Source organism: Macaca fascicularis, chromosome X, assembly GCF_037993035.2.
Source record: "Macaca fascicularis isolate 582-1 chromosome X, T2T-MFA8v1.1".
Taxonomy (NCBI): domain Eukaryota; kingdom Metazoa; phylum Chordata; class Mammalia; order Primates; family Cercopithecidae; genus Macaca; species Macaca fascicularis.
In genome coordinates, this window is record NC_088395.1 from 54,167,414 (window position 1) to 54,182,203 (window position 14,790).

Genomic DNA, 14,790 nt, shown 5'->3' on the forward strand with positions numbered 1-14,790 from the left:
AAGGAGATTTCCAAATATGTGTTGTTCTAAAGGTGGACCATACACATTATCAACATGAAAGGAAATACTCCTTAATAAGTTTGTGCATAGGGAACACTTTGAATCCTTGCTTGGGCCATAAAAACCTCCTTCTGAAACTATGAAATAAGCACTGGATACAACTTCATGAAAGACATTGTAAAAAGTGTTCATACGGGCTGGGGGCAGTGGCTCATGCCTGTAATCCCAGCACTTTGGAAGGCCGAGATGGGAGGATTGCTTGAGCCTAGGAGATCAAGACCAGCCTGGGCAACATGCTGAAAACCCATCTCTACGAAAAATACAAAAATTAGCCGGGTGTGGTGGCGCGTGCCTGTGCTCCCAGCTACTTGGGGAACTGAGGTGGGAGGATCATTTGAACCCAGGATGTTGAGGCTGCAGTGAGCCATAATTGTGCCACTGCACTCTAGCCTGGGTGACAGAATGAGACTTTGTCTCAAAAAAAAAAAAAAAAAAAAAAAAAGACCAGTGGGCCGGGCAAGGTGGCTCACGCCTGTAATCCCAGCACTTTGGAAGGCCAAGGCGGGTAGATCACGAGGTCAGGAGTTCAAGACCAGCCTGGCCAATATGGTGACATCCCATCTCTACTAAAAATACAAAAATTAGTCGGGCATGGTGGTGGCGCACGCCTGTAGTCCTAGCTACTTGGGAGGCTGAGGCAGAAGAATCGCTGGAATCCGGGAGGTAGAGGATGCAGTAAGCTGAGACTGCACCATTGCACTCCAGCCTGGGCGACAGAGAGATTCCGTCTTAAAAAAAAAAAAAAAAGTGTGTACATACAAATCCTATTAGATAAGGGCCTACTCTAAATGTATCTGAATTATTATGCATGTAGTACACCTGAGAATCAGTGTGGCCTAGGGTTTTTCCCATGAGCTGTGCAGACAGACAGACCTGGGTTTGGATCCAGGCTTCACCACTGACTAAGTATGTGGCCCTAGCAAATTCTTTAATCTCTCTGATCCTCAAATTTGCATTGTAAGTGGAAATAGTAACAGACCTATCTTATAGGATTTTGTGTGAATTAAAAATATCGCAGGTAAAAGCCTAGCTAACACAGTATGTGTTCAGTAAATAAGAGCGACTGTTACAATTATGGCTCAAGTACAAGTGTGAAAATGAAGTCCAACCCAATTTGTTGGAACTGTAAATCAAGAGGTAACACGCAGCTTGGTTAGTTTTTTTAGGCCAGCATAGTTTACAGGACTAAATGTTCTAAATCTGCTAAATTACATTTGGTAAATGAAGAACCAGTTTTAGCCAGATGATTGCAGTGACTATGGCAGCATTTTAATAAGATAACATACTCATTTTAACACAGCCTTTATTTTCTGTTTCAAAACAGAATTTCCAGGAAACAAAACAAAATACTTACAATGGCTGGGTACAAATGAAATAAAAATCACAGTTTCAAAGAACCAAAATCAGACAGTTGCTGAAAGGCAGATCACTTGGTTTACCCAAAAAAAAGGTTAATGTCAAAAAGGATTAAAATTAAGTTTAACAACATTCTATATAATGCTACATTCCCCAATTAAGAAAGGAGAGTTCACATATACAACTAAATGTTAAGTGTGGAGAAGAGGGTGAAATTCTGCATACTTCATAGTAAATTATGCTGAAAGTTTATTAATTGCATAAACTTCCTGAGTGGCTCCCATGCTGCACTAGGTCTACATGCTTAATATATGAAACAAATTATAGCTTTAGGTGATTGAGCATGACAGACCTTGAACAACTGCACTTTCCAGTTAGTCACTATATCTGCTGAGGGTATGTTCTGGACCACAAACCTCAATCTCAAATCTTGAGTTATAGTGGAAAAGAAATTCAACTTAAAAAAAACCTAGAGGATGACAAGCACGCATTTAGGAGTTTAGTTTACAATGGCACATTTTTTTCTCAGAACCCAGTTTCTCTCTTCCCTTCTTGCTTGACTTTTAGCCTTGTTTGAATTTTTTTAATTAAAAGAAAACCTTCCAGAATAGGAGCTGTTGGTTTGTACACTTGTCTAGCTATCTTAGTTGAAAATAACTTTAGTGTAACCTAGTTACTATCCCAGGCTCCTTCATATATTGGCTGTCAGGGTTCCTGCCCAATGTTTGTGTTCATCTTTCACATACAAAGACTATTTCCAGGGTGACCTGAAGGCATTTGGCTCCATAAAAATTTCATACTAATTTCAATTCAAAGGATTTTATCAAGTTTGAGTGTTACTATCTTACAATCTGCATTTTAAAAAATTTCAATCTTAGAAATTATACCTATCAAATCAAAGGCCTTTTCTACACACCACCCCCCTTTTCTGATTCCTCTTCTAAACAAAGGGAAGGGTGGAACAAGTCCTTGATAAACTACAGATTCCAAAAACAATCTATTCTAGAAAATGGCCTGCATACTACCTCAAATAGTTCAAGTTTTTCTGACCCAAACAAGATAAAATAACTGAATCCCAAAATGATGGCAAATATACCTCAGGAATGTACTTATGCATAATGACTGAAATACAGTATTTACCAATATTAAATATGCTGTAGTGTTACACAGTAAACATGTGAAACAAGGAACATCTGGTTACAAACATTTGCTGAGTTTTCAAGGAAAAAAAAAGGAATGCATCATTTTCACTCAGAAAAGACAGCAAAGAAGGAAGTCAATGCTTCCATAAACTTTAGAGATTGGATAAAGTTATATAAAACCCTTACTATCAACTACATTTCAACTAAATGCATTTGGCCGTTTTAAGGTAACCAAATATCACTGCAAATACCTAGCACTGTGCTAATATATGTTGAATGATAGGCCATTGCTGAAGGATTTGTCAAATATTTCACTGTGGTAGTTAAAGCAATTTCAACCCATTGCCCTTTAGGCACACAGACGAGAAATGCATCTCTAATAAAAAATGCAAAGTTATAGGCACTGGATTGTCTAATTCAGGTACTTTCTTACCATTTGTTTATTTTATAACTAACTCCTACACCTAAGTCCTATATTGCCACCAATTTCAATTATTATTCTGCTCTCCACCCCCAAATCCCCAAAGCATATTTCACAGAAGCACATGGCTGTCCACTTAAACACAGATTGGTGGCAGAGTGATGATCCCTCTCATCTCAAACTGTTGGCTAGCACTGGGAAAAAGAGGCAGACCAGATTTATAATCTGAAAGAATACTGAGAATCAAGGCAAAAAAGCAAGTTTCACAGGCAGTGTTTACTTGTGCACCCAAAACAGCACTGAAAACGAGGTAGTTAAACAAAATTAATTGGACTAGAATTAAATCTGGGGTTCTAAAATGATACATCCCATCAAACTGTACATAACACTCCACGCTCAATCAAAAAATCACAGCAGAAAAGTGCCTTTTAAACTTTCACAGATAATTTTGCAGTCAAACCATTAGAATTCATGCTTGATATAAAACTGGCAAGGAAGGGATGAAAAACAGAATGAATATTTGTTATATTACAGCAAATTACCTTAAATAGTGATTCAAGACTGCTACAAATATACATAGGGTTATTTTCATTAGATTTACACCAATACTGGTTTCATATTCTTATGATGTTACACCCAACTTCACAGACATAGCAGCAGGTACTTCATGATGAAATGCTCACATTGCCACATATGGAGATACAGTACTATTCATCAGACTTGCACTTTGAGAAGTAAACATGGTGGCTGGACATACAGACTATCCTCTGAATAAACTTTACAAGCAGGATGGTTAAGTACAACCATTTTCTCCTCTACAAGAAGGAAAATGAAAAGGAAAGGTTTGTATGTTTTTTGGAAAGGAAGGCCCTTTTTATATAGTAGGCTCTTTGTTAAGAAGGGAATTTCTGAGCTTTATCTCAAGTTAATTATTTCTGGGGCAGAAAAGTATCTCAGACAAGGATGAAAATAGCACTATTACATCATTTAGCAAAATTATGACATAATGCAAAACCCCTGGATAGAAAACTAGCCAGTATTTACAGTCAAAGTGACTATAATCTGAACCAAACATGTAAGTCATGGGAAAAAATAATTTTAATAAAACCCCACAGTGATGAGAATAACATTGTTTTCTCCACTTCTGCACAAGCTCACTTTTTTTTCTGTATTTTTAAATGTACACGTTATACATAACATATATGATAACCCAGTTACTGCAGTCAGCATGGAGACAGCAGTACACTATTCACCATCTTCAAACTTTGGAAGACTACTTTTCTTTCCAGCAAAAACCTGAAAAGATTGTAAATATTACAAGGCACTGCAAGAGTCTGCAGGCAAACAAGAATGATGAATTATATGTGGAATACAGGTGGTGGCCAAAGGCAGAACATATGATGTAGAGCAGTCATTAATTCATGTAATTGTACATGTCAGCCATGGAGCTTTTTTCATCCTGGGGTACACTGTTTAAAATGATTGTGACTAGAGAAGAAGGGGTCCTAAAATCTGCAGTATTTTCACTTTATAGGTGGTATGTCTCAGTGTAATTACACAAAGCCAACTTTTTATAATGAAACACAAGCATTTTAAAGAATTAGGGATTTTAGGAGCACTGTTTTTATACATATGGAAAACAGTGCAATGCAAGCATTTGCATTACACAAATGTCCTAAAATCACTTCAAATTGCAAACCAATACTGTACAAGAAATTTGAAGAATCTGTACTTAACATTTGGAAAGACTCATACAAAACAGAGCATGTTCTATGAAAAGAAACAGTGGATCTTATCAACAGCAATTCTCAAAATGCTGCCCTAGATGCCTCAAATTATAGTGACAGAATCTTCTTGATAATGGATGTGATCCTCAGGTAAGCAACATAAGACACTTTTTTTTTTTTTTTTTTGGAAAAGAGGTACTGAATGTCACAAAGTAGACTGTGCAAAAAAAAAAAAAAAAAAAGTACACCCATTAAGTTTTCCTCATTACCTGGCAAGCCCATGGGGTACAATTTTTAGAAGAATACGGAGGAAAATCTGTTAACAGTAATGTTGGGTAACAATTTGGAATGTTTACTAGTAGACAGAACTCCTAATTAGGTAAATGTGTATTTAGAAACGACCTCGAAGTCTTCAGAGTGGAAGGTAAGTAATTTGAACATGAATACTTAGTTGGTAAATACCATTTTAAGAATTCTATTTGGGTTTCACAGACTGAGCATTAGGTAACCCTGTGACTAGCCTTTAACATTATTATAGTTAACCTTCTTAAAAACCAAAGGTGTACATTTTGACATTGCCTCCCCTCCTCCTAAAACTGGATAAAACCCAGTAAAGTGCAACTTGACAGTGATCTCTCTCAGATTCTAAAGAGGCTGCCAAACTCATTTAAGATCTAAAATCATCTAAGATACTATAGATACTAAAGAGAAATTCTAACATCTAAAAATGGTAATTAAAAAAAGAGCTAAGGACAACTTAAATAGTATCCTTCTAGGGTCTACTATCTCACTGCAGGACAGTGTATATCCCACATCTCTGAGAACCCTGTAAAGCCAGTGTTTCATATATAAGTCTCAAAACCTACTGTGTCAAGTAAATTTCACTTCAGAAGAATGGACTGAGGTGTAGCTTTAATCCCCCTTGTTAGGAATACAAGGATTCCCCCCAAATGAGATTCATATCAGCTGCAATATATGCTTTGCAAAAGAATGCAAGCCAAACCAATACCTCTCAGATGTTCAAAACCAATGTGTAGTATGCATGTGAGAAACAAGGAGACAGCTGCTTTGAATTATTACTGAAATCCTAAAACAACAGCAGTATCTGCAGAATCAAGGAACTGTTACAGTTCTGTTTTTTTCCTTTCCCTCTGTCTCATCCAAAACAAGGCTTCATCCTACTGCTGTGATGACGGGAAATCAAATTTAAAAAGGGCTCATGTTCTGTATTGGTTGACAAAATTGTAATTTTTTGGGGGGCCAAGGAGGGCGGATCACAAGGTTAGGAGTTCGAGACCAGTCTGGCCAACATAGTGAAACCTCATCTCTACTGAAAATACAAAAATTAGCCAGGCATGGTGGCTGGCGCCTGTAGTCTCAGCTACTCAGGAGGCTGAGGCAGGAGAATCACTTGAACCCAGGAGGCAGAGGTTGCAGCAGTGAGCCGAGATCACACCACTGCACTCCAGCCTGGGCGACAGAGAGAGTCCATTTCAAAAAAAAAAAAAAAAAAAGTTACTCTAATTTTATACACCAAAATGTTTCCTGCAGCAAGTTACCCTGCCTTCTGTGAAAGGTAAACCTAAGACAAACATGTGAAGATCCCATAAGACTCTGGCTGATGGAGGGTCTCAGTTCATCCACATTTGGGAAGAATCAATCTAAATAATTTTTAAACATTTTTAAAGAAAAGTATCCAGCTGCAGATAGCAGCAGTAAAAAAAAAGGTGGGGCTGGGGAGCTTCTCAACAATTCATGGAAAGTGTCCTGGAAATGGTAATGCTCAAGCTGAGCTTATTAAAGCATTCTGAACAGTATTTTTAAAAAATCAAGTATCAAAGAGGATAGAATTTGAAGTGAAAAAACATTTCTGTGTGCAGTGTTCTATGTGCAAACTGCACATTTCTACAGAATGATGAGCTGTATCAAATACCACACTGGAACAAAAAATATATAGTCTAAAGTAAACTCAAATGAGGGAAAATATGACAGAACCCAAGAAGAAGAAACTTTAATATCTTAGGTGTCCTGAAAATAATTCTGAAAAAACCTCCCTTATCATAATCTACTCTGATTCATTTAGGACCAGGAGGGATTGTGGCAGGATTCTGCACTGATGAAGTTGGAAATGCCTGCATATTCCCTGGCTGGAATGGTCCCCCAGATTGGGTGGGAATTACTACAGACTGTTGTGTTGTTCCTGAAATTCCTACCCACTGTACTGGATACCCCGCCCCACCCACAGCATTATACTGACAAACATGAGGCATTCCATATGATGATAATGGCCCAGGAAATGAAGGGAGTGAGAGTCCTTGTGGCAAGGAAGTTGGGACAGCTCCACGGATTTGGGACAGAGAAGAAATCCATGTTGATGTGTAGCCCATAGTAGATGGAGTGTTCTAACAAAAACAAAAATAAAAACAAAAGATCAGTTTATTTGGTATATGCTTTTATCAGTCTATATTCCTTCCTATTCTTTTTTTTCCTATTGCTGCTGCACAAATTAATATTCCTTCCTAGTCTTTTTGGCATACTATTCCTATTATTACTATCAGGGACTACCATTTTTGGAGTACCTTTCCGTGTGCTAACCATAATTATGTACCTTAATTAATGCCATCTTCCCTGCCTTACATTTTTATAGTTATTTCCATGCATATGTACATAGAAAGATATTTGACATGATGTTTATCTGAAGTTAATGAAAATTATTTCTGGGTGGTGGGATTTGAAGGTGATATTTTAAAATTTGTACTTTTCTGCACTGATTAAATTATATAATGAACATTATTAGTTTACAGATAACCTGATTTTTTAAAGAAGACAAATTGGAGAGGTTATACATTTTCTCTTGGATATTTCAAAGGCATCTCAGAAACACATGCGTGGAAATCAAATGTGTGATCTTTCCCTACCAAAGCACACTGCTCACATTCCCCATCTCGGTGATTGGTACACTAGCATAGTATCTAGTTATGTGAGCCAGAAACCTAGCCTTCATACCTCCCCTTCACCATACATCCATTCCATCACCAAATCTTGTCCATTTAATCTCTTAAGCATTTTTTGGAATCTGTTCACTTCTTTTCAACTCAACTTTTCCCATTTTCCAGACCAGTTAAGACTAACTCTTAACTGGTCTGCCAACATCTACCCTTACCTCCAATAAATAATCCTTTTCTCTTGCTTGAGTCAGAGTCATTTTTTCAAAAAACAAGTCTGATCATGTCAACCCTAGGGCTTAAATGGCTATTCATCTTTCTTAAAATACAGACAGCTGGGCGCGGTGGCTCACGCCTGTAATCCCAGCACTTTGGGAGGCCAAGGTGGGTGGATCACCTGAGGTCAGGAGTTCGAGACCAGCCTGGCCAACATGATGAAACCCTGTCTCTACTAAAAACTCAAAAATTAGCCGGGTATGGTGGTGAGCGCCTGTAATCCCGGCTACTCAGGAGGCTGAGGCAGGAGAATTGTTGAACCTGGGAGGCGTAGGTTGCAGTGAGTGGAGATCGCACCATTGCACTCCAGCCTGGGCAACAAGAGTGAAACTCCATCTCAAAAAAATAAAAACAAACAAACTAACTAACAAAAAATACAAAGTTCCTTATCATTACACTTTTAAGACTCCATCTACCTTAGATCCATTGTGCACTAACTCCTCTTTGCTAACTAACTTCACTTCAGCCAAACTGGCCTACTTTCAATCCCTTCATGCTCCTTTCCTCATACAGGGCTTTTGCATATGTGATCCTTTCCACATGGAATCATTATTCCCTCCTCTTTTCACCTAGTTAACACCTATTCATCCTTCAGATCTCTGCTTAATCATCACTTGCTCAGTGAAGCTTTCCTTGACTTTCCTTTAAGAGGTCAAATTTCCCTTATTGTAGCCTATATCTTTCTTTTGTAGTTATTACAGTTGCAATTTTATATTTGTATATGCAATTCTGTTATGTCTAACTAACTGTCTTAGCAGAGCATAAATTCCATGAGGGTAGGGATCACACTTGTTTTTACTCACCAAACCCACGTCTAGCGGAGGGCTTGGTACGTAACTGTTAAGCAAACAAGTATTTCTAAGTAAGGATACAGAGCAGTAAAATGTCAGAGCATTAGTGAGATGGGCTTGCCACACAAAAGATATAACCAACTGAACCTACAAATATAAAAACAGTTACTATATATAGGGTACCTACTATGTAGCACCTATAAAGGTATAGCTTCATAGGTGTTATCTCATTTAATCCTCATACCAATCCTGTAAGGCAGGTATTCTGTTTGAAAGACATGAAAACTGAGGCAGAGATAGATCAAATGACTTTTCTAAAGTCACACAACTAGTAAGTGACTGAGCTGACATTAGAACCCAAGTCTGTTAAATGACCTTCACTACTTTTATTCACACACCATTTTCTACTCACCCTTCCTCCAAACATCCTCCATTATACTCCAGTAAACAGCCCTCCAACTAGTCAACAAAAGCCTCCATTCACACAGTACTCAGAGGTTCTCTCACTGGCAGTACAAATGCATTTATGTCTTGAAATTTGCCTCTAAAGGCTTCCAATTTTCACAATGGTGATGCTATCTGTGTGTAAATTGGTGCCACAAGTAAGATAAATATACAGAGCTCCCAAGGAGATATACTGCTCACTAATTTGGGAAATCGAGGATTTTGAAAATTTCTATTCAATATTAACAATAAATGCATTATTCCTTTAACAAACTATATGACGATATATGTATAAAAATACATGTACACAAATATAACACACAGAGATAAATCTCTTTCAATTAAAGGGGTTAAAATTCTAAGCCCTGATTCCATTTTAATAGGTTTACTCATTTTGAAAAAAAAAAGTCACTTACTTTAAAAATACAAAAACACAGAAATGTACGAGGTAAAATAAGGCCTAAATTCCACCATCCAGCATATTTTTCATGGCTTTTCATATTTATGCATATCTAATGTATATAATTTTGCATAAATTATATTATACTATGTATGCTGTTCTCTAAGCCTGACTTCTTCCTACTCCAGAATGCACTGTGGGCATCTTTCTTCATTTCATTGCATGTACACCTGACTAAGGGCACATGCAATAACTAGGCATCTTTTCTTTAAAACACCTCCTATAATATTCTAGCTTAAAGAACTTTAAAATTCTTTTTCATAATGAACAAATAACTTATCAGATCTAAGAATATTGATGTGAAACATAGGAAAACTTTTCCTTAAAACCCAAACTCTTCTTGGAACACTGTACTTAATTAACCTTCATTCCAGATGCTTTCTTCTTTGATCCTTGCTGGATTTTTTTTTTTTTTTTTAAACAGAACAGTCTAAAACAAGGGTCAGCGAACCACAGCCTACCACGTCTTTTTGTAAATAAGGTTTTAGTGGAACAAAGTCATGCCCATTTGGTTATATATTCTCTATGGCTGCTTTTGCACTGTAACAGAGTTGAGTGGTTGTAATAGTATAGCTTGAAAAGCCTAAAATATTAACTAACTGGCTCCTTCCCCCCAAAAGTTTACTGACTCATGGTCTAAAATATAATTTGCTCAAAGACATAATGAATCTAAAAAACGATAAAAGTCTCTATGTTATCAAGTCATACCACCCTCTCATAGTGACTGTAACTATAGGCCTAAGTGCATCAATTTTTATGGTTTTAGTTCTTGTAAATAAAGTAAATCGGGTATAAACAACTTACTTCATATACTTTGTTCCAGTTTTCTGTCTCTAGTTTGTGTTGACTTTGTTTAAGTTGGTTTAAACTTGGCTTAATAAGAGAATTTCCTACTGCTTCCTTTGTCCAGTCATCCACCAGCTTGTGTAAGTCATCTGTGAACATCCCTTTTTTACTGGCTGGAGACTGTTGGCATGATGCTGCATTACTCTCCACACACAGTGGATCTATAAGGAAAAAAAAAAACAAAAAACAAAAAACAGGGAAACCATGAAAAGGAATTAAAATGGATAATCAGATAGCTCTTTGGCCAACAATGCCGTTAACAGAACCACACATGGGGTGCAATTAGGGTGAACACACACTCTAGTTTACCTGAGACATCCTGGTTTAAAGCTGTTGTCCTGGAGTAATTGCTAACAGTACACCCTTTCACTCTCAAAAGTTTCTTCTTGGCTGGGCGCAGTGGCTCACGCCTGTAATCTCAACACTTTGGGAGGCTGAGGCGGGTGGATCACGAGGTCAGGAGTTCAAGACCAGCCTGGCCAACATGGTGAAACCTCATCTCTACTAAAAATACAAAAATTAGCCAGGCGTGGTGGTGGGCGCCTGTAATCCCAGCTATTCGGGAGGCTGAGGCAGAATAGCTTGAACCTGGGAGGCGGAGGTTGCAGTGAGCTGAGATCATGCCATTGCACTCCAGCCTGGGACAGAGTGAGACTCCGTCTAAAAAAAAAAAAAAAAAAAAAACCACACACACACACAAAAACAAAAAGAAAGTTTCCTCTTGTTTGGACAGCAAATTATATGGTTACCTTAGGTATAAATCAAGTGTCGGCCGGGCGCGGTGGCTCAAGCCTGTAATCCCAGCACTTTGGGAGGCCGAGACGGGTGGATCACGAGGTCAGGAGATCGAGACCATCCTGGCTAACACGGTGAAACCCCGTCTCTACTAAAAAAAAAATACAAAAAACTAGCCGGGCGAGGTGGCGGGCGCCTGTAGTCCCAGCTACTCAGGAGGCTGAGGCAGGAGAATGGCGTGAACCCGGGAGGCGGAGCTTGCAGTGAGCTGAGATCCGGCCACTGCACTCCAGCCTGGGCGACAGAGCGAGACTCCGTCTCAAAAAAAAAAAAAATAAAAAAAATAAAAAAATAAATCAAGTGTAATAAATAGTACTCATAAAAATTAGTATAAACTCTAATCTTTTCATCAGCTCCCTCAGATAGATACTTAGAAGAGTTAACAAAGAATCACAGAATGTTAAAAACAAAAAAAAAAGGTCTAGTGCAAGCCACTTTTATAATGGGAAAACAAGGCCCAGAATAAGTAAATTGACATGCCCAAGTTCTTGCAACTAATTACCAGCAGAGACAGGCCTGGAACTCTAAAGCCTAGACAAAGACACTCTATCTTTTCAATATACCATACTGACTTTCAAGAAGCTTCAGAAAACTAGAATCTTATTTTATTTTTTACCGATATTTCTGTCTAGGATTTAAAAAGATGAATGTGTATCCAGAATAGCAGAAATGAAGGCACAGATGGTTTGATGAACCTCATGAGTTGTGGAGCATAAGATGTTCAAATAAATGAAAGAAATCAATTATAGAGAATTCCATAAGTATACCTTCCTAATCTGAACATCACACTAAGTCTTTACATCATAATTGAGTACTATTACTCATGCTTACGATATCATTCTCATAGAAAATATTCAGAGAGTTCCAATTCCTCTGACTGAATTATAAGCCAAAAACTTAACAGAGTGGGTCTAAAATTAATTTTAGGAAATACAGTTGTGAATTTAAGCATAATAACAGTTCCAGGGATTTAACAAGCATGTGAAGATGTCTTACACATTTGTTATGGTACTTCTTTTAATCACAAAAAAATACAAAAAAAAATTGCAAGAGGTAATGTAAGAAGCTTCCATATTAATACTTTTTGAAACTTATAACAGGCCTGTGATATACACAAGTATCACTCTGTTTTATAGACGGAGAAACTGGGACCCAGAAGATTAACAACTGGAGTTACATGCTGGGGCTAGAATCCAGATATCCTGACTGTCAGGTCAGTGGGCTTTACGTTGTACTCCATCATAAATGCCAACTGCCGAGGTGGGTGGATCACCTGAGGTCAGGGGTTCGAGACCAGGCTGGCCAACATGATGAAACCCCATCTCTACTAAAAATACAAAAATTAGCTGGGTGTGGGGGTGCGCCTGTAATCCCAGCTACTCGGGAGGCTGAGGCAGGAGAATTGCTTGAACCCAGGAGGCGGAGGTTGCAGTGTGCCGAGATCACACCATTGTATTCCAGCCTGGGCAACAGAGCAAGACTCTGTCTCAAAAAATAATAATACAATAAAATAAATGCCAACTGATATAATAAAGTAGGAAATGGAAGAAGATATTTCTTAAAAAGGGAAACATGACAATCTCAATGATTGCATATGCATAGTCTGTGATTTTCTATGAACTCTGTGCTACTGAAAATTTAGATTCAAAGGTGATTTTTTGTTTGTTTGTTTTAGACAGAGTCTTGCTTTGTCACCCAAGCTGGAGTGCAGTGGCGCGATCCTGGCTCACTGCAACCTCTGCCTCCTGGGTTCAAGCGATTCTCACACCTCAGCCTCCCGAGTAGCTGGAATCAAGGCATGCGCTACCACGCCCGGCTAATTTTTGTATTTTTGGTAGAGATGGGTTTCACCATGTTGGCCAGGCTGGTCTCAATCCTCTGACCTCAAGTGATCTCCCTGCCTCTGCCTCCCAAAGTGCTGGGATTACAGGTGTGAGTCACTGCTCCCAGCCTTAAATATTAAAGGGAAACACAATAATGTTGTATAAGAAGAGTTTAATGAATTAATCAGAACATTCACATATACAAGAGTTTTATAACAACATTTACTAATGTGGGGCAACCATGATATATCAAAATGACATACCAACTTGTTGGAATCCCAATTTTTCTAGGACATAAAATCCTGAGACCCAAAAGTCAGTCTATAATAAAAGCATCATTTCTTCTTGTTATTCCTTTGCACACTCAACTAATTCTCTGCTTATTCCAGCGAGGGAGCAAAGAGCACAACAAAGTTGGGGAAGACTCTGGAGCTGAAGCTTTTATAGACTGTGTTCTCAACCTAGAAGAATGTCAGCAGGTGGGATTAAAAAGAGAAGATAGCCAGAAACAGGAACATATCAATGCCCACAGTTTTGCCTATCCATCTTCTCTTAGAAATATTTTTGCGCCCAATCCCTTCAGCTTCTAAAACATTTGTTGCAGAGAGATTAGGTCTAAATGTCATTAATTTAAGAAAATTTCTGGGGCTGGCACAGTGGCTCACGCCTGTAATCCAATCATTTTGGGAGGCCAAGGTGGGTGGATCACCTGAGGTCAGGAGTTTGAGAGCAGCTTGGCCAACATGGTGAAACCCTGTCTCTACCAAAAATACAAAATTAGGCGGCCACGGTAGTGGGTGCCTGTAATCCCAGCTACTCAGGAGGCTGAGGCAGGAGAATTGCTTGAACCTGGGTGGCGGAGGTTGCAGTGAGCTGAGATCATGCTATTGCACTCCAGCCTGGGGGACAGAGTGAGATTCCATCTCAAAAAAAAAAAAAAAAAAAAAAGAACATTTCTGGGTGGGAGGGAGAAAAAGAACATTTCTCCAGTAAGGGAAATACAATGTTAGGACTCTTCTTGTGTATAACTCTGGTCTAACAAGTTATCTTAAATACTCAATTGGCAGTAAGTTAAGGCTGCTGCACTAGTGGCACAATAGCCAACAAGTGGAGGAAAAAATAATTAACAAACCGAAGCAAGTATTTAAATGAAACAGGGGCTAGGGCAACAACCACTGCACTCCAGCCTGGGCGACAAAGCGAGACTGTGTCTCTTAAGCAGGCAATAGAAAGAACAACTACACACACACACAAAGTTATCAAGAACAATGTGCCATATGAAAAGGAAAAAAATGCTATTTGAATGTTATTCAGTATCTAACTATGGTTTACATAAGGCAGGATCATTTATTTATTGATTTCATCTAAAAGTTATTCATATCATAATATAAAAGACCACTTAATTCAAAGCTCACAAGCCAGAAAGTACCCAATCAATGCATATTAAAATAAGTACTATGCAAACGTGGTTTATGATAGGTAGTAATAACATATTAACTTTAAACGTGCTCTTTAATATTCATTTCTTATTGATGAAAAGAATAAAACCAGAGTTCAGTCCTTGATGTTCTTTTTTGTTCTTTCCCCCAAGGTGATGCCTATATTCAGACAGTTTCAGTGATCACTCCACTGCATTATTTCTATCTCTTATCCTATCCCTTGATTTCTCTCTTCAATCACAATCTCACAACCAACTCCCAAATG

The 14,790-nt window shown here is 38.2% G+C and overlaps 1 protein-coding gene across 10 annotated transcripts in view; it reads right to left on the reverse strand.

Moving 5' to 3' along the window:
* Positions 1-1,307: 1,307 nt before the first annotated feature.
* WNK3 (WNK lysine deficient protein kinase 3) overlaps positions 1,308-14,790 on the reverse strand; it is a 172,127-nt gene continuing 158,644 nt past the window's right edge. For 8 of the 10 annotated variants that reach the window (XM_074029851.1, XM_015443535.4, XM_065538014.2 and 5 more), the window contains exons 22-23: positions 10,427-10,629; positions 6,702-7,108 (exon numbers count right to left, since the gene is read on the reverse strand). In XM_074029851.1, coding sequence (XP_073885952.1) covers positions 6,782-7,108; positions 10,427-10,629 — 530 coding nt within the window. In that variant the 3' untranslated portion in view covers positions 6,702-6,781. Of the gene's footprint in view, positions 7,109-10,426; positions 10,630-14,790 lie in introns of all 10 variants that reach the window. The other 2 variants (XM_045384307.2, XM_005593675.4) reach the window with 1 other exon arrangement.